General features: G+C 49.8%; 3 protein-coding genes across 3 annotated transcripts in view; 2 read left to right on the top strand and 1 right to left on the bottom strand.

The window, feature by feature from the left end:
* The window catches only part of LOC125957960 (E3 ubiquitin-protein ligase SH3RF3), a 14,144-nt gene extending 12,002 nt beyond the window's left edge, over window positions 1–2,142 (top strand). Inside the window, exon 10 of the mRNA XM_049691027.1 lies at window positions 24–2,142. Coding sequence (XP_049546984.1) covers window positions 24–195 — 172 coding nt within the window. The 3' untranslated portion in view covers window positions 196–2,142. The remainder of the gene's footprint in view (window positions 1–23) is intronic.
* Window positions 2,143–2,607: 465 nt separating this feature from the next.
* Window positions 2,608–4,936, top strand: LOC125953877 (conserved oligomeric Golgi complex subunit 8). Its single transcript, XM_049683683.1, has 3 exons — window positions 2,608–2,703; window positions 2,785–3,272; window positions 3,344–4,936. The coding sequence occupies exons 1-3, from the start codon at window positions 2,649–2,651 to the stop codon at window positions 4,652–4,654; spliced, it is 1,854 nt and encodes a 617-aa protein (XP_049539640.1). The 5' UTR covers window positions 2,608–2,648; the 3' UTR covers window positions 4,655–4,936.
* Window positions 4,937–5,628: 692 nt separating this feature from the next.
* LOC125953695 (tyrosine-protein kinase-like otk) overlaps window positions 5,629–18,524 on the bottom strand; it is a 50,225-nt gene continuing 37,329 nt past the window's right edge. Inside the window, exons 4-12 of the mRNA XM_049683410.1 lie at window positions 11,326–11,503; window positions 10,966–11,165; window positions 10,417–10,887; window positions 10,197–10,340; window positions 9,478–10,128; window positions 8,529–9,397; window positions 8,254–8,441; window positions 7,820–8,159; window positions 5,629–7,715 (exon numbers count right to left, since the gene is read on the bottom strand). Coding sequence (XP_049539367.1) covers window positions 7,608–7,715; window positions 7,820–8,159; window positions 8,254–8,441; window positions 8,529–9,397; window positions 9,478–10,128; window positions 10,197–10,340; window positions 10,417–10,887; window positions 10,966–11,165; window positions 11,326–11,503 — 3,149 coding nt within the window. The 3' untranslated portion in view covers window positions 5,629–7,607. The remainder of the gene's footprint in view (window positions 7,716–7,819; window positions 8,160–8,253; window positions 8,442–8,528; window positions 9,398–9,477; window positions 10,129–10,196; window positions 10,341–10,416; window positions 10,888–10,965; window positions 11,166–11,325; window positions 11,504–18,524) is intronic.

Genomic DNA, 18,524 nt, shown 5'->3' with positions numbered 1-18,524 from the left:
TCACTACTGGCCTTTCGTTCTAGGTTCAAGTGCATCGTACCCTATCCACCGAACAGTGAATATGAGCTGGAGCTACGCGTCGGTGACATCGTGATGGTGCACAAGAAGCGTGACAATGGATGGTACAAGGGAACCCATGCCCGCTCCGGCAAGACAGGCCTCTTTCCGGCTTCATTCGTTGAGCCAGACATCTGATATCGGCGCCACTAGTAGGAGAAGGGTGTGCGGAGCACACGCCGGCGACCATCGTGCAGGCAGAGGGACGCGTGAACATTAAAGTGCAACTGTGTAAACTGTACCTTCGATTGATTCGAAACGTAAGACCTGAAATGGTTTTCCATTCCTGTTATCGTGGCCTGGTGGTGATGATGGAGGACTTAGTCCGGAAAATTAATCGCCAAGGTTAAAGCAATTTGATGTTTAAGGGCGAACCGCGCTGCTTGATTGAAGCTGATATCGCTATCGAAGGGGTTGACGGAGTTTGCTTGAAAAGCGATTTTGAATGAGTGAAGCTCTTGAGTTTTAAGTTTCAAGGTAAGCTTGTTTAATGGATGCAATATCTGTACCGATAGTAGCAACAGTGCACGGAAGTATTAATTCGGAATCTCCATGGCAGTATAGCTTACCCATCAGAGGCATCTTAAATAGGTGCTTTGAATGCTCTCTTCCAACGGAGTGATGCATTCATGCGGAAGGTAAACGGAGAGGAACCAATAGTCTGATTTCGGTTTCGATAGGTGCTCTCGGTAGTGTATAAGTAGTGCATGGATAAAGCAGAAATATTGTTGTGATGCGTAAGATTGTATTTGTTTGATCAATTTGGTGTAAGTTTTAATTTTCCTATGTTCCATTTTATCCGTATGCAATCCGTTTAAATTTTTTAAATTCATTATGTTATCTTTTATGAAAGCCTGTTTGTCTCGCAGCATTATATGAATATAATCTCGCCATTCTCAGATTAAGTAAGAGGTACAGTTGAAAGCGATATTACAAATGAAAACCCTAAAGCAATGAATAAGCGGGCCGAACCAGATTAGATAGAGCAGAAGGCAGCATTCTGTCGGGACACATCATCAAACCGCTCGGACAGGACCTGGTGTAACCGTCTGTAAATTCGATACTCTGCGTACTTGTTCGTTATCTCTGTGAACGTGTGTGATTGATATTTAGCGTATTTTTAAAAACAACAAGCAAAAGGCACAAATCGCGCATACAATGGGTGTCGTAGGCTTTCGGGCAAGTGTAGGAACAAATGGATTAAGTACTATTTATCCTTTAAGCACGAAAATTATAAGGGAACGTGTTAAATGATAGGTAAACGTGTTCGTTGTGTCTCAGTGCGAAACATTAGGGGAAACTATAAATGATACTTAGATAAATGATTAAACGGCAGAGAAGTATAACAAAACGCAACAAATCGAAAATGGTGTCTAGTGAAATGAGAATATATACATATACATACCTATAGGAGCATACAAAGGTACAGCTGAATGGAACAAGTGTATTGTGTAGCCATAATGGGGGGATGGAAAGATAGACTAGAACAGCCAGAGCATGCCGGAGACACGGCGATGTAATTCTAGGTAATACGTAGAGGGAAGAATAGCTATCCCTGGCAAGATACGACTTACAAACAGACAGGGTGGCACTAGTCTAGGTAAACGAATGTGTGGTATATATCAATGCGCAACTGATGAGGGTATTAAAACAGGGGTCCCAACAGGAGGATTTAGGTTTTCGCTGGCAATCCGCTGCCCGATGCCCGGACGAGAATACAGGTTAAACCGTTTTAGAATCACCAAAAACACCAAACCCCTTATTGGAGTACTATCCGTTTCTTTTCGATTAGTAAGCGCGTGGTCTCTCTGCCGTAAGCTAGCAACCACCTGTGCGCATGCTGCGCTTGATAGAGAGAGAAAGAGAGAGCTTCGGGAGCTGCTGATGGTTACTAATCTAGCAGACCATAGTAGCTCGTGCGATAAATGCGATCGGAATTTACTGACGATGGGTATCCGTTTGTCTCTCGTATGAGTGTTTGTGTATTGTGTGTATGTGTGCCTGTGCCTCTGTACGTGTCTTGGGGCAGATCAGTTCGGATCGTCGGATAGTCGTACTTAGGAAGGAATAAAACAGAAATCCAAAAGCAAACGAATCGGTGTCGATGTTCAACGAAGCAGTTATGAGAATCCGAAACCAATCATTAAGGATTATCATAAGACATGATATAAACTAGTGAAGGAATCTTGTGTCTTTTCTTTTTATTGAATTTGTATTATGAATTACTTCCACAAATACTGGGTATACTGTTTGGACGAAGAAGAAGGGCCAGACGAATTTGAACGACTTTTTAACGGTCGTCATTTGACCGTCAAGGGTTAATGCTGCCGAAGCACCCTGTTTGACGGTGTTTCTACACACGCAGAAAATTACCGTTGCCCCAACGAATAAGCAGAGCTACTTTTTTGTACGGCGCATAGCCAATTTTGAGGAAAGGTTTGCAAAGGTTTTCATCTCTTGATTTGTTCATTTGTACAGTATTTTCTGCTTGAAATGCTTTGCTAAACATTTTGCTTGAGTAGAAACACCCTTGACAGTGCGCTGCCCCAGCTGAGTTTGTTGACGTTGCCGTTTGTGAAAATCCTCCCGAAATGGACTACGAAAGCGAAAAAGTGCTGAAATTCATCTTTCCAAACGATTACGATGGTACAAGATTGAAGCGCTGTTCATTAACGAGCACCCTGGCACATTCTAACCACCATTCCCCGCTACTTTTCTCCACCTTAGAGCTCACAAATCAAGAAGATCCCACGACGACGACGGAAGTGCTGGAATATCTGCTGAAGCTCGGTACGTACAAAGCCGAGGAGCTGAAGAAGGAACGAGTGCGGCTGCAGGACGAACACCGGCAAAATGTGGAGCAAACGCAGGAGCTGGCCATCGCGCACTATCCTACCTTCATCCGGACGGCGGAAAGCTCGCGTGAAATCTACCGACAGTTTACCGGCACCGAGCGGAAGTTGGATTGTTTGGACGAAAAGTGGCCCCGTTTCATCACGGCATGCCAAACGTTTCTGCAGGGTTCGGGGGAAATCAATACCGCCCGCCGGCTGAACTCGCTCACGCTGCGCCGTAACGCGGAGCTGCTGGAGATACTGGAACTTCCGCAGCTGATGGATAGCTGTATCCGGGAGGGCAAGTACGAGGAAGCGCTCGAACTGTCGGCATACGTGCAGCGGTTGGCTTCGAAGCACGGCAACATTCCAGTGATCGCGGTAGGCCGCTCGTCGTTCGTAAAGACTTCGTAAAACATGACTGACCAACATGACTGTCTTTCGGTTCACAGAGTATCAGCGCAGCGGTGGAGGGAGCATGGCATACCATGCTGATGCAGCTGCTAGGCCAACTTCGCACCGATCTGCAGCTCCCAAAGTGCCTTCAGGTGGTGGGCTACTTGCGCCGGATGCAAGCGTTTTCACCGGCCGAACTAAAGCTAAAGTTCCTCCAGATACGCACGGGCTGGTTGCGGGAGCTTCTCGTTGCCATCCCGACGGACGACGCCCAGCAACATCTGACGAAAACGATCGAAGTAACACGCGTCCAGCTGTTTAACATCATCACACAGTATCGCGCAATCTTTCCCGACGATGACATCGGAGGTGAACCGGCACCGGTACCGTTGGCCACGAGTCACGATATTCTAGAGCTGCGCGGTGGTCCGATGGTGTGTGACGAGCGAAAGGTCTTCCACAGCTGGTTGCTCGATCAGATCGGTGAGTTTGTTAAAACGCTCGAACAGGATTTGACATCCGGGGACATTGGCACGTTCGACACCATCCTCGGCCAGTGTATGTACTTTGGCTTATCGTTCAGCCGGGTCGGCATCGATTTCCGGGCTCTAGTAGCACCCGTGTTTGTACGGGTGATCGGTAGTCGGTTTCGGTCATCCGTTACACGCATTACGGGCCAATTTGCGGCCGATATTGAACGGTACACGCTCATTAACCGGGTACCCAGTATGATCCGCCGGTCGGCAACCGCACTCCCGGTCGATGAGGCTTCCGGTGTGCATCCGCCGGAGACGCTGCTCGACTTTGAACCCCTCGCCGTCTACTGCAACGCGCTGCTGGTGGTTTTCAACGAACTGAGACTTTGTTCCCCGATAGCACTGGCCACAACGGTATCGAGCGCACTGGAAGAATCACTGGAGCGCGTCGCACGCTCCATTCTCGATCTGTACCGCCAGGAGCAGCAAGCGTTCTCGCCAATCGAACGTGAGTGCTTCGTGCGGCTGTGTTCCTGCTTCGCGTACGATCTCGTGCCGTATCTACAGCGCTGCGTTCACGCCATCTTCCCTCCGGCCCTACTGGCCAGCCAGCTCGGAATCAATGTGCTTACGTTGCAAAAGCACGGACTAACATATCTGGCACAAACGCGCATTCTACAGCCGATCGCCTATCTTTTACCCGATCGGATCGACACCTCGATTAAGCACCAACAACAGCAGCAACCGCGGACATCGGATGACACGGTCGCGAAAGAGATTGATGATTCGACGGAAGTGACGGATAAAATGAAAGAGCTGCAGGTGGATGAGCATGGGGTGGAGGAAACTTTGCTGGAAAAAGCGCCTGCTGATCCGATTGCTTCTTCCTAGAGGAACGACCGAGAAGATGTGGTGATAGTGGGCCTGTAATGATTTTACCTTTCTTTGTTTTTTGGACAGTCAGTCACTACAGGGCCCAGAGTTTGTTCGATAATCACAGTGACCCGCTCTTGGTTCCCTCACTCTCAGCCCCTGATAGCTATACAAACTTGCTTGTTACTTCGTGGGACCGTGGGATTTTACCTTTCTATATCCTATGTTACATATTATTGTTCGTTCGTAAGATAAAATTAAATTAAAAGATACACTCAGTGAATTATAGTTAACAATAGCGCCTACAGTTTGTTTATTGATGTTTATTTGCCAGTTCAGCTTAAATTGTATTCTTACTCATTTTGGATATCCGTTTCCGAAGATCATCGTGACATCGGAATGATTGGAATCGCAATTTTAAGATTGGGAAATATTTGCTTCAATTCTTGAGACGATCTTCCATGCCGGACCTGAGGAACGTGTCTACGCGGTGGTTTTCAGCGTTGTAGTCCAGTTTGCGCTGAGTTGATCATGGTGTTTTAAATCTTTTGCTACATAACGATGATTTTTGGTGCTTCCTTCACAGTGTACTTAACCATTTATTGCTAGTTGTTTCCTGAAGTTACGTTCGTCATGTAAAGAGAACGTATAGTATGTGGCTTTTAAAACGATTTGTATGCATTTGTCATCTCGACCTGTACGACTTCCGCTGAGCGGTTTTCGGATGGTACTTTGCCCTCGAAAGGAAGGATATCGTACGCATGGTGGTTCCATAATGTTAAGCTTTCTCATAATACTTATCGATTTTATTGATCTCCGTTTACTGTCACATCACGATTCCGCGATCCGAGTGCTTAGAGCTATTGAACGCACACACGGTGCGCGGTGCGGGCAGCAGGAAGAGAATGGGTCACAGCAAAGCAGGGTTCACCTATCGCATGATGATGCGATTCCACTTGCAGTTACCCAGCACGATGTGTTATTTTCTTTTTATTCCCTCGTTCCCCTGCAACCTCCTCTGCTCTCATACCACTTGGTGATCGCGAATATAATATAATATAATATAATATAATATAATATATGTATATAAGTTTGCTTAAGAAACTGTTACTATAATATGTTATTGTATTCCCCATCCGGACGCTAGCGTACTCACAATTACTGTAATTGTTTTGCTTCGATCGATGTCCTTCTTTTCCTCTCCCTCATTTTCACCAAGAACCGTGTCCCTTCGAGAAAGAAAACGTTTTACAGAACCATCCTCTAACCGATAACCCCTGTCCACTGTAGCTGCAGTTAACTAAAAGAGAATTCCGTTTCAAGAGACAAGATACCACGATACACTAAATGGGGTACGGGGGTATATTTGAATCATAATGGCATCACGGTGTTAGTAGTGGTACCTATTGTGGATAATCGAAGACGAACCACTGCACCCGAGTGCACTAGGGGAGATTGAACATGGATGACTAGATGCTTTTGTTTGTGTGTTTCATGTTGGATACCGTTATCGAGCTCTCAAGAACAACAACTGTTCGCTGATGAGCATTTTATCGAAAATTTTCATAAAAAAAAATGAAATTTCCCCTCCCCCTCCCACTTATCGTAATAAGGGCTCCCCGAGACATCACACACTCAGATATAAGATCGCAAAAATAACTAACTACTAGAGCACTTAAACGATAGAAGTAAAAGAAACGGAAAAACGGAGCGTCAATTGCTACACATTAAAACATTATCACTTAACGCGTACCTGGGTATTTACAAAAGTCTGGTAGTGCAAAAGACGATTCCAAAATTCAAACCAATAACCAAACGGACACGTGATGCAGCACCAGCTCCAGCATCTTAGCAAACCCCTCCGTATCGGGTTTTCCAAGATCAGTCCTTCACTATTTTCATCGGCCTGTCGCCGCCAACTATGATAATCGGATAAATGCATCACCTGGCAATTGCTTCTATTTCTTCTTCTTCATCTTCTTCTGTTTTTCGTCTTCTTGGCAATCAGCGGCGGATAAGCGCGCGATAAGCTTAAGGAGTAAGAGCATTTGTGAAAAGGGCGAAGAGAGATGTTAATGATGATGATGATGATGTTGGTGATGATGATGATGGTGGTGATAGGAGCAACTGCAGGACCTCCGTGGCAGTAGTAGGCTGCTCTTAAGTGCTGCTACCTTATGGCATACGCGTAATGAGTTGCTTAGAGGCTTGCTAAGATAAGCGAGAACAAGAAGCGATTGTGGCGCATGAAGCCAATGATAGGACCTTGCCATTACTTTTTCTCCACCTTGCCCTCCCTCCATCCCTGCCTCTCTGTCTGTCTCTTTCTGCATGTCTATTCTAGCCGCGAGACGTTCAAAAAGCGAACAATAACTGATCATGAGTACAAGTTCTTATACTAACTGGATTGGATTCTGCTCTTCGGCCCCGTTCGCATTCGCCGCCCTAGTGCGTCGCCAAAGGGTGCGTCGTACTGCTGCTGCTGGAGGCGAAGATTCTACTGGCAGTGTTATTGTTACTGTTACTGTGTCCTTCCCTTCCCTTCAATATCAGCCCGTCCGTTATCGGTCGGTAATTGCGGAGTTACATGTGGTCACTGTGTGTAAAGTAGTTACGGTTGCCGGTGGCATTCTAGCCACTAGCTCTGTTCTCGGTTCCCATTTCAGGCTTTTTAGAAATTAAAAACCAATCCTAGTGGGCCGTGTATGTGCTGCTCAGCACGTAGTCTGGTTGCTACTGACCACCGTTACCGTCACATGGCATGCTTTCGTTGTAGATGAAAAACCAACCAAACAACTGATGGAAACGGACTACTCGATTGGTTGAAACCTAATGTGCAATGTTCGGTTCGGTGTGAGCGCCGGGAACACAGACGCCCCGGAATCCAATACCGCGGGACGGACACGGCCAAACCGGAGAGAAAATATGAGATTACGCCTGTGCGGCGATGTTTTTAAAGATACGAATGACTTCACTCCGCCGGCTCCTTGGGATACTCGCTCTGCAGGCAGTTACCGATGGCTACCACTAGCTGGCTGAAGGATGGCCGTTCCTTCGGATTGGTCGACCAACATGTTGTCTGTGGGAGCGGAAGGGAGAAAGGGAGAAAGAAAAGCAAACAACAAACCGTTTAAATTGCGTGCCGTTCCTGTTCCACGGCTCGGTTGACGGTACGGGACTTACCAAAATCTTGTGCAACGCCTCGGGCGTACCGTCGGCCACCTGACGTTCCAGTTTGCCGGGTTGAGCGGCGCTCGAGATCACCTCCTCGTCCGTCAGCTCCTTGAACGGTAGCTCGGTCGCATTGGTGAACAGCTCCCAGACCAGCACGGCGAACGCGTACACATCGCTCTTGATCGACCAATCGTCCTCGTGGAAGCACTCCGGTGCCAACCAGCGCACCGGCATCAGCTGGTTCCGGTGCCGGCAGTACTCCCGACTGTACTTGTCCCGTGCCAGTGCCGGCATCGAGATCTTTGCCGAGAAGTCACTGCTGATGATGCAGTTCCGTGTGGCCAAATCCCTAGACAAGAGTGAACAGTGAAGATAGGCGGAGGCTTTGATTATAGAGACCTACACGAACGATACACGACGACTACACGACGGGCGACCCTTACTTGTGGATGATGCGAGCCTTATAGATGGCATCCATACCACGACCGATCTGATGGGCGAGCGCAAGAATCTGTGGCACGTTGAGTGGTGGCGGCTTGGCCGCTTGTGTCCCCGAGGCTACCTTCTCGACCGTGCCATTCGGTGGCGTCGTTTTGGGGGAGGTTGCCAGCAGGAACTGCTTCAAATCACCCTGTGGAGAGAAAAAAAAAACCGGTCAGGAATCGGTTGATTAGGACGACGGATCCAACCGGAGGCGACCCTTTTGGCGGGAACCTACCCAATCGGTGTACTCGAGCAGGAGATAGTGTGGATCCTTATCCCGGCATAACCCAAACACCTGCACCACGTTGCGATGGGCGACGGTACGGAACAGTTCCAGCTGCCGGCGGAACTCCTGGCAGCAGTGTTCATCCTTCACCTTGGTCAGCGCCTTCACCATTACCGGTTTGTAGTCGTTCTCGGGCCGGATAGCATTCAGCTCTCCGTTCGAGGGCCGTCGGCTGCGTTCATTCTCCGTCACCAGCTCATCAACCGCACCCACACCACCGTTACCAGTTTCCGTCGATGGTGCCACACCGACCTCATCACCGGTCACCGGTTCCTGTGGTCCTGTGTCTTTCCGTGGTGCCGGTAAACGGCAATCGTTCTCGCGGATCTTCCCGATAAACACATCGCCAAAGTCACACTTGCCAATCTGTAGCATCTCCACGATGGCCGTCCTCGGTACAGTTAGCTGCTCGAGCTGGGCTCCACTACCCGAACCGGATGACTTTTTCGATTTGTTCGAGTTGACCGTATCGTCACTCTTATCCTGTCCACCGTCCTTATCAGTATTACCCTCTTTACCAGCGGCACCACCACCAGCCGAACCGTTCTTCAGCTTTTTCGTACGGCCCGGTGAGGATCCCGATTTCTCCGGAAGGCACGGTTCGATCTCGCAGTTCCGCATATCGACCGCATCGCCGTTCTCCTTCGAGCCCAGATCGAGACGTGCCTTACGGGCCGCTCGCCGATGGCGGCACCAGATCATTAGCCCCACCACCAGGATGATGTAGGCGAAGGCCACCGACATGGTGATGAGGACGGCGCGCGTAATCAGGAATCCATCTTCGGCCGATTCCTCCGGCAGTGCCATACCGTCGGATGCTGCTGGTGTACAAGGAAACGGAGAAGAACAATCCTGTAATAATTCGCGACGCCCGAGAATTCCCAAGAACCGAACTTACGTCGCACGATAAGATGCACTTCCTCGCGCTTCAAGCCAGCACTGTTACCGATGGTACAACCGTAACGTCCCTCATCGTCTAGATGTACCTCCGTCAGCACGAGTGTCCCGTTTGCCAGTACACGGACACGCTCCTCCGGTATCTCACTACTGCTGCTGCTGCTGCTATTGCTGCTGCCACTACCGGTCGTCTGCCCGGCCGCACTATGTAGATACTGAAGATCCTTATCCCACTGGATGGTCGGTTTGGGATCACCGGTTGCGACACAGTGGAACTGCACCGTACCGAGCTCCGACACCTGCACCGTTCCTTCCGGTGCCGTCACGAACTTCGGAGCGACCACCACGTTCACCGCGACCGATGCCCGGATCTCACCCTGACTGTTGGAAGCGACACAGACGTAGTTCCCTCGATGATCGGCCGTCACGGCACGGAACACGAGCGTTCCATTGACATCCTCGACCGTTTCGGGCAGTGGATTGGTCGATCCGACCTTCCCAGGATCCGCAGAAGCTCCTCCGCTTCGGTTACCCTCGACAGTCCAGTGGACGGTTGGGGTAGGTGTACCCTGCGCCTTACAGTGGATCTTCGCGATGGAACCAAGCTCTAGGTTCTTCGTCGTCGGTGGTTTCGGTGTAAAGCGTAAGTTGGCTATAGAATTAGGGGTCAGCGATTAGTTCCCATTGATCCGTCAGTTCATGACCCTCCCCCGTACTTACAGATAATTTGAAGTTCAGCGGCCGTCGAGCTAACCAGGAACTCGGTTGCGTTGTTCGTTATCTGGCAATCGTAACTGCCCTCATCGCTCGCCACTACCGAGCTGAACACGAGCGATCCATTCGTTCGGTCTACGTGAATTCGTGCTGTTTGGTGGAAAAATGTCCGAATCTGGATTAGTCTGCTCCTCGCAAGGTCCTCTCTTCGTCACTTAGCGCTTACCATCATCCCGGAACATGGAGCTACTACCACTGTTACTGCTACTACTTTCCGTGGCACCGAACGACTCATCAACGGAACCGATTGTGGTCAGCGCTGATCCGCCGTCACCGGCAGTGTCCCACTTCCGGATTACCTTACCATCCTTGCGCCATCGCACCACAAACCCACCAGCACTAGCGCCACTCTCGTTGGATAGCGCACGGAATCCACAGTTAAAGATGGCCGATTGGCTTTCGTTGACGACGGTCGTCACGGGATGTAGGACGATCCGTACCGGTGCCGCACTGTTGGCCGCTGCTTGCTGAAGCTGTGCCGGAGCGACCGGTTGAGGTTCGTCTGACTGGGGAAGATTGCTAGCCCAGGCCAGATCTTCGATGGTGGTCGCACCACTGAGCTGTCGGTCACCGCGCTTGCCACGGCACAGCAATAGGTTCCGGTTTTTGCTGCAATCGATCTTACCATTGCCCTCTCCTGTGTCACGTTGATGGAGTTGCATTAGAGTAGAATTAGAGAAGTCTGTGATAGCTACTGGTAGTGAGGTAGTGTTACCATAGAGTGCTCCCGGTTTTAACTTCAACCGATAGTTCTTGACACTTCGCAGGGTAATGCGGTGTCCTGGTTCGGTATGGCGCGACGTAATCACCAAGATGCAGCTGTAGATGCCGTTGTCCTTCGAGGAGACATTTCTGATGTGCAGCTTACGGCGCTGCACCTCGATGTGAGCCGATTTGGTCAGTTTCATTTCATTTCTGGAAGTGATAAGATGGCAGCAAGAGAGAAAGAGAGAGATAAAGAGATGATCAGTGTTCCCAAGAAGTGAAAGGACTCGGCCCATCGACGGACATCATCAGGGCAGTTGACACATTCCATCACGTGACCCTGTACCACTCCTGTGACTCCTGTACCTACCTGTACCATTCGGCGTGCACCTCATCATCACCAGCAGCACCAACACCAGCGGTGGCAGCAGTCAACGGTCGTCCATCGGCAGCTGTACCTTCCAACAGGTTGGCCGAGTGGCATTTCAGTGTAATGCTACCTCGATCCGCATCGTGCTTGAGCAGCTGTACGACCGGCGGTGCAATGGCTATCGGAAAGAGATGAAAGCAAAACAAAAAAAAACAAGGAAATTGTGAGATATTTTGTGGCTTTTTACGCGAATCTGAGAGCTAAAAACGTGACGGACTGACGCCCAACGGGTTCTTTCGATCCATAATTGGTAATAATTGGCCTTAATTGGGTTTAAGGAGCTTTTGTCCTGGGTTGTTTTGTAGAAGTCGAATATTTGACAGACTTTGTACACAGAATATTGCTGGTGCCGTGAAAGGCTGATCAAAACTTGGCAATCCTAGAGACGACGATGACGACGCCGAAAACCTTGCGGTTCCCCGATTATTGCAGAATCCACTTTCGGACTACTCGAACCCGAAACCCCATCTGTCCCGATAAACGGCCCAAACGTGCTCGATTATCGGTTATAAACCACAAGCCATGCTACTACTGCAGCACCTTCCACACGAACGAGACGGTGACAAATCTGACCAGACCATTGGACCAGACTAATCCAGCGTATAGTTAAGGGAGGACCGCGCCTCGGAAGTATTGGGTGGGGACCAAATCAATAAATAAGAAAGCGAGTCCGGCTGCGAGCGAGGATAGTAGAAGTCGAATCCGAAAACCACCGGATGGTCACCGGTGGACGTGATGGCGAGTGATCGGAATGGGAATGGCCCTACTTTACCATTGTGGTCCTTCTCGTCTCGAGTCTCGGGTCCGAAGAAGGTCCTTCTGGTGTCCATTTCCACCAACACATCCATCCGTGGAGTCTTAATTCAACCATTGGCCACTGAAACAACCGACGCCACCAGCAGCGTCCCGGAGGAAGCTATGGCGGGAATGAAATGTTTCCAACTCGTAAAAAGTAACGACATTGCCTCCCTGTCTCGGTTCCTCCTGTCGTCGTCGGTTCCGGCCTTTCAGTGCAATCCCAGCCATTCCTACTCAACCGGGTACCGGGTACCACTCCAGTGGTCTGCCAGGGAGGGAAGGTTAGGAAGATTTAAAACTCTCAACAACAACTTCTGCGCGGGAACAGTTTATCGAGTCCCCAGATAATTGGGTCGTCGCCATCGTCGTCGAGGACAGCCAATCGACAGTTTTCCGGTTCACAGCGCGAGCGGAGCGAACCTTCCGCACCATTCTGTCTTCCCCGGGGCAACGCAGGGACTTATGTCCGTCAACTTTTACCACTTCTTGTTCTTGCTGTTGGTCTGCGTCGTTGGAACTCGTCGGAAGCTGGAGAGAGAGTTGCAAGTGGGATTATGTTGCGGTTTTTCGGTTCGTTCGCTCCACAAGTCCCAGCTGCCGGTCGGTCTTATCGCAGTACCGGCAGCACCAGAACCGTAAAATACTCGCTATCAATTTATGCTTTTTTTATATATATATATAGTTTGCTGAACCGTGAATCGCTCATTAGCCGACGATGATCCGGCCACCCCAGACTGTTTCAAGTACATTAGCCACTCACTCCGATTCGTAGCCGCCTCTCCAAGAAGTCCAATTCCGAAGGGAAGTGCCCTGCGGAAGCTGCAAAAAGTTCCGCCAGAAGATAGAGTTATGGGCAAAAGTTCTAATGACATCGAATGAAATTAAATCCAATAGATACTATAACGCTCGCTTCCGGAATTCTCGCCTTGCGAACACTCGTTGAGCACAATCTCAAACTCCGTCCAGACGATGACGAATGTTGGAGAATTTCTCGACGAGAACTTCGCAAACAAACGTCATCCCATACAAATCCGTCGAGAAGTTATCGCGATAACTGGAATGCACGTGTAGACAGCGAGCAAGCGAGAACGAGTGAAAACCCCCTTAGGAGCTGTCAAATCGTATGTAAACAGTAGGGCGAGAAAGTTATCGCGATAACTTTTGCTCAAATTGAGCAAAAGTTATCGCGATAACTTTGTTGCTCGTTTGGACGCAGTTTCACACTCCTATAGGTTTATCCTGCTCCGTGCCACTGATTGAGCTCCACAAGTAGTTAAGAAATGCCAAAAAAAAATGCGTGTGTGCGCGAGTTCTTCTTCTTGGCCCCAACTTCACTGAGGTTGGTTTTGGCGAAATGTACGCTCCCAACCTAGTACCCGTCGCTCGTGATTGCGGCCACGCTACAGAAGGGGGACAAGGTAATTGAATAAATAAAGTTCCTTTTTGGTCCGCAAATCAACGACGAAAGCAAGCAAGCAGACGTGAGCAGACGGAAGCGACGTGTAGCGAGCAGTTATGTTGTCCCAGGTTCTTGCGCAGGAATTCACTTAATTACCCCAAAAAGCATTGTACGCGTACTCCACCCGTTGGCCGAGCGCGGTGCTTAATGATGCGGAGCGAGTGGTGGACATTAATTGTTTGTAGGCCCTTCCCTTCCGCCGCCATGGCCATAATCATAACGGAATCAAATTCCTCCGGTCCGGAATCGAGCATTCGAGAGCATTTCGCACGAAACGGCGCCGGCAAACGGTTCACTCAACTCAACCCAGGTCACAATAATGTCGATATTGTCCTGGCGCTGGCTGGTACCGCGATCCATAACTCAAATACCCCTTCATCCCCTCTTCTGCCCTTGGAGGCCCAGAGGGCGTGATTTGTGGCCAGCCGACAGCAGCTCTCATAGGAAAGGGATTGTGTCTCTCGGTGGTGTTCGCCATCAATCGGATCTCGGTGCATGGCTCGGTGTCCCGGGGATCCTTTGATGCCGGCCAATCAAACAGCGACCGACTGCGCGACCAAATGGCGAGGGGCGATGTCGTGCCAGGGGCCACATAGGTGACTCCCGGGGTACAGTTGACAGAGCTCCATACTCCAGCCATCATCATCACAAGAAGACGACCCCGTCATAAATTAAAGTCCACCAGATGCCATCGGAGATGCCCGTGCCATTGCGCTGGAAGGATTTATCCTCCCTAATCCTCCACCAGTTCCAGCCGGTTCACCCGGTGCACCGTTCTTCTATTTCGATATCAATCTTCACCTTCTCGCACACGCGGGGCCACCGGTTCAGGCGCACCGGGATCTCTGCATATGTTTTCTCGCAGACAATAAAGAACTCATAAATCTTCCCGAGGTCCCGTGCTTCGGGATGGATGCAAGGAGTCAGTACTCCGCCCTACCGTGGTGAGAGCGTACGTTTTGCTGATGGTGCTCTTTCTCCCTCTCTCGCTGGATAATTGTGTCATATCGTCGCTAGATCCATACCAGGACGTGTGCTGCAGTATATGCATCGCACGCTCGTCCATCCGAGTCGAGGTCGAGCGGCTTAGACCGAGCTTAGCGGAGCGCATGCTGAAAACTTTTGCCAGGAAATGCATTCTCCCCGAGGTGCACTGTTCTGGAGCTTCACTGGTGAATTCTTCAGACCACAGAACACCCCTCGCGATAGTGCAAAAAGAATCTCTTTTTAGGGGGGGGATACAGTTTTTGTGGATGAGATTTTGGAGCCCCTTTTGTGGTTTGAAAGCTGTAGACCGACGGGAAAAACCCCTCCCGTGACCGTATGCGATGAAACATTCGACTCATATCGCGCACCGTGATAGTGTTGAGGATGTGCTGCCAACAGGAATTTTACAACAGAACACCACAAAGGAAATACTAGTCCCACTAGAGGCTAATTATAGACGACAGGAGTTGAGGAGCATGGTTTAACTTTCGCCAAACCAAAGGATGTTGAGGAGCGGAAGTTTCCTTGTTCGAAAAATGAATTTCCCTCCCCGAGGGGGGAATCCCAAACCAGAGCCTTCCATTCCCAAAAGTTGGCAGACCTTTGACCTGGAAAGTGGCCGTGCCTCCCGTTGGTCGAAACTTTGCAGACGGCTTACGCTGATGCTAGAGGAGGGAGAGAGAGAAGCAGGACAAGAAGATGGTTCTAGTGCCCCCGGGGAGCTGGATGACTTGCAGCATCAAAAATCCTATCCTAGCTAGAACTGAAGGAGCAGCAGAATGGGGTGCGCTTCTGTTGCCCGTTGGATCAACTATAGCCAGCACTCACACACACACACACACATGCGAGCGATGATGATTGTTGGCGAGCCCCCGGATTCCGTCGGACCATATAAACTGGAAGCTTAAAGCTGCTATCCTGCTTTACTCGGTACTTTAAAGACGGGGTTTCAGTTTGGTCTTTGTTTCTCTTTCTCCCTCTCGCTTATTATCTTTCTCTCGCGGAAGGGCTTCCTCATTGAAGCCCCTTCCTGCTAGATAACATCAAACAGCATCCGTAGTGATGCGACGATGCGTCGTCGTCGTCGTCGTCGGTTGAATAATTCTTCTCAAAGGAAATTACTGGCACCTTTCCTGCCACAATATGTGTGTGCGCGTGTGTGTCTACGATTACTGCAGACTGCCACTGCAACAATGGCACCAGTGCTGTTCTAGTGCTACACACAGGAGCAGAAGATAAAACGGAAATCATACACGAACCATAGTCCTTCCCCACAAAACGAGGAATTGGGGTGACTGCGAGAGTGCAAGGATACAAACTGTTTTACAGGATGCATCGTATGTGTGTGTGTGTCTGTGCAGAGAGGTGCGAAGTGATGGAATGTATGTGTATGTGTGTGTATGTTGTTGTTGAACAATGTAACTCCCTGTCTTCCTCATTATCTCCAACTCCCTGGTCTGACACTTCTGGACTGGTGTTCTGGGGACGCACAATAATATTCCTCACTCCCGCTCTAACATGTTGTAATGCGCGTCGCGGAATAAGGGTGTTGGTGGCTGGGATCACAAAGCCCACTGCGAGCGTGACACAATAATAATGATTGCAAGGAATTTGCAATTCACCGGAGATGTCGCCGCGTGAGCGATGTGAGATGAAGGTGTGAATGCTTCATTAGTGAACAGTAGTCTTTGGAGCGCTAGAGACATATAGTATAGCTGCTGGCAGGCCGGAAAATGAGTTCTTCGTCGCCTTCGATCGATATCCTTTATGAAGATCCCGGTGTAGGGGGGAAAGAACTTTCATTTCGCGAGAATGAAATGTACCGTGAACTGATGTAGTGGTGCTCTTGTGAAGTACCACTTGCTGGTGGGGTCGGTGTCGCTAAGGACGGAGGTCTGGAATTTCCCTTTCCAGGTTCGTTTCGAGGGGTTTCGATGTATTCGCTGTATACAAGGTGTCGCCATGCCGTGCACACCGATGAGGCGTTAAGAAACGAGATTGGATGCATTGGTTGCAAAACTTGCAGACTGTGCAGAGAGGTGCAACGGGCTCCTGGTCCTTCTCTATTCCATACTTTCGCCCGACCGGCATCGGATTTGCATCTGCGGTGCACCTGGAGTGTCGGAGGTGGCTGGAATATATGGTTCGTTCCCTCATTACACACGCGGCCATATTGATGATTTACATAATGTTACGCCGATCGCGACCGTGTCGGCACTGTTTTAGAAGTGTTGTTGTTGGTGGTTGGTCGTGTGCGTTGGTGTTTTCTGTGTGAACAACCACAAAATCTCCAGCTGCTGCTGGCAGTCGACAACATTCCACGACGACGAACCGTCGATTCGGACGATGGTTGGGGAAATTCATGGAAAAATCGAATTCCAGACGACGTACCGGGGTGATCGCTGGCTGATCGAAACCTGCCCATCGCAAGTGGCATCTCGTCCGACGGCCGTTGACGAAAGCTATAAATTTGCATATGCAAATTGATGTGTTTCCCGCACACACACACACACACACACAAACACCCGGATTGGCAGCATCGAGTGCATGCATTACAGCCCAGAGCATACCAGCGATGCTTGAATGACGTCGCCAGAGTGACGAGGTTTTAAGAATCGGTTCATTATACTCCGGCACCGCGGAGTGCATCTGCTCTTCTACTGCATCACCCCATTCGATGGTGATGGTGATGGTGATGGTGATGATGATGACGATGGAGATGATGGTGCTTCGTGCAGCGCAGCATAAACGGGCGCCCGATTGTGTCGGTGAAGTGTTTATGAGGTGCGAAGGAACAGGAACCTCTTGTGACGCCTTGCGCCGCCTTGGTTGGTTTCACTTTTCGTCGATTTTATAGCAAACAATTTATGGCATAAAGTGGGATGTGAGTGCGACTACTTTGTTTTTTGAAACCACCTACTCTGAAGCATCCAGTTAAAACCTTACACCGCAACAAACAAACAGTGACAGGTTAATGCTGTTGATTCATTTGAGAAGCGAAAGAGAGACAGAGAGAGAGAGACAAGGCCAAGGACTGGCGAGAAAACTGCAATCTCGGATACAAGGCACCGATGCCGACGAAAGGCCATCAAGATTCCTCGTGCGAAACCGCAACCGCGTCGTTGGTCGAGACGCGCATTATCCTCTCTGTCAGTGTCGAGATAACCACCAGGATAGAAAAAGCCAAAAAGCATTTTCCTCCCTCCCGCCCGGAAAAACGAAAAGTGATCCCCGACGTGGAACGACCGCACGTAGATCTCCGCAAGCACAAAGAGCAGGGATTAATTAGGACCGACTTTGCGACCACCCGTCACCGGATCGGCCGCCACCGGAGATTCTTCCTCGAATGACTTCCTTCCGTCCGTAGCGGCCGCAGGGCTAGTGGCTTTTCCTCGAAAACAATCTTCCCCGGAAAAACTCCTCAGATACCCCCGCTTCCAAGTGTGTTTGGCCACAAGTTGTCTATCTTTCCTTTCCCACGAAAAGTGGAGGATTTGAGACCGACTTTTTTGGTGGTGGTAGTCTGACATGAGGCCAACCGCTGCCCTAATTGGTCTGCTAAATGACCATGCTCCATGGCTCTCCGTCTCCACGCTGTCCGTCGGCCGAGGAATGTCCCGAGAGTCGCAATCGGAGTTGCACCATTAGCGCGCGCGAGAGACCGAAATTTGTTTTCGTCCCCCTCAAAAAAAAGGGGCAGCAAAATGGAAAATGAAAACTCAAATCTAATTACGCTACAGGACATCTTAACACTCCCGGTGCCGGTCGGTGCCAACTCGGTGGACTGTCCCGGTCGTCTGCTGGGCAAACGGTTGGTTTGCCCGGTACGTGTCCCGTAACGATGCGAACCGATGATGATCCGGATAATTATCGAAAGTGTGCCGTATTGGTTCCT

Source organism: Anopheles darlingi, chromosome 3 (genome assembly GCF_943734745.1).
Source record: "Anopheles darlingi chromosome 3, idAnoDarlMG_H_01, whole genome shotgun sequence".
NCBI lineage: Eukaryota > Metazoa > Arthropoda > Insecta > Diptera > Culicidae > Anopheles > Anopheles darlingi.
The sequence above is the reverse complement of the archived record's forward strand: the minus strand, read 5'-3'. Positions and strand labels throughout refer to the sequence as shown.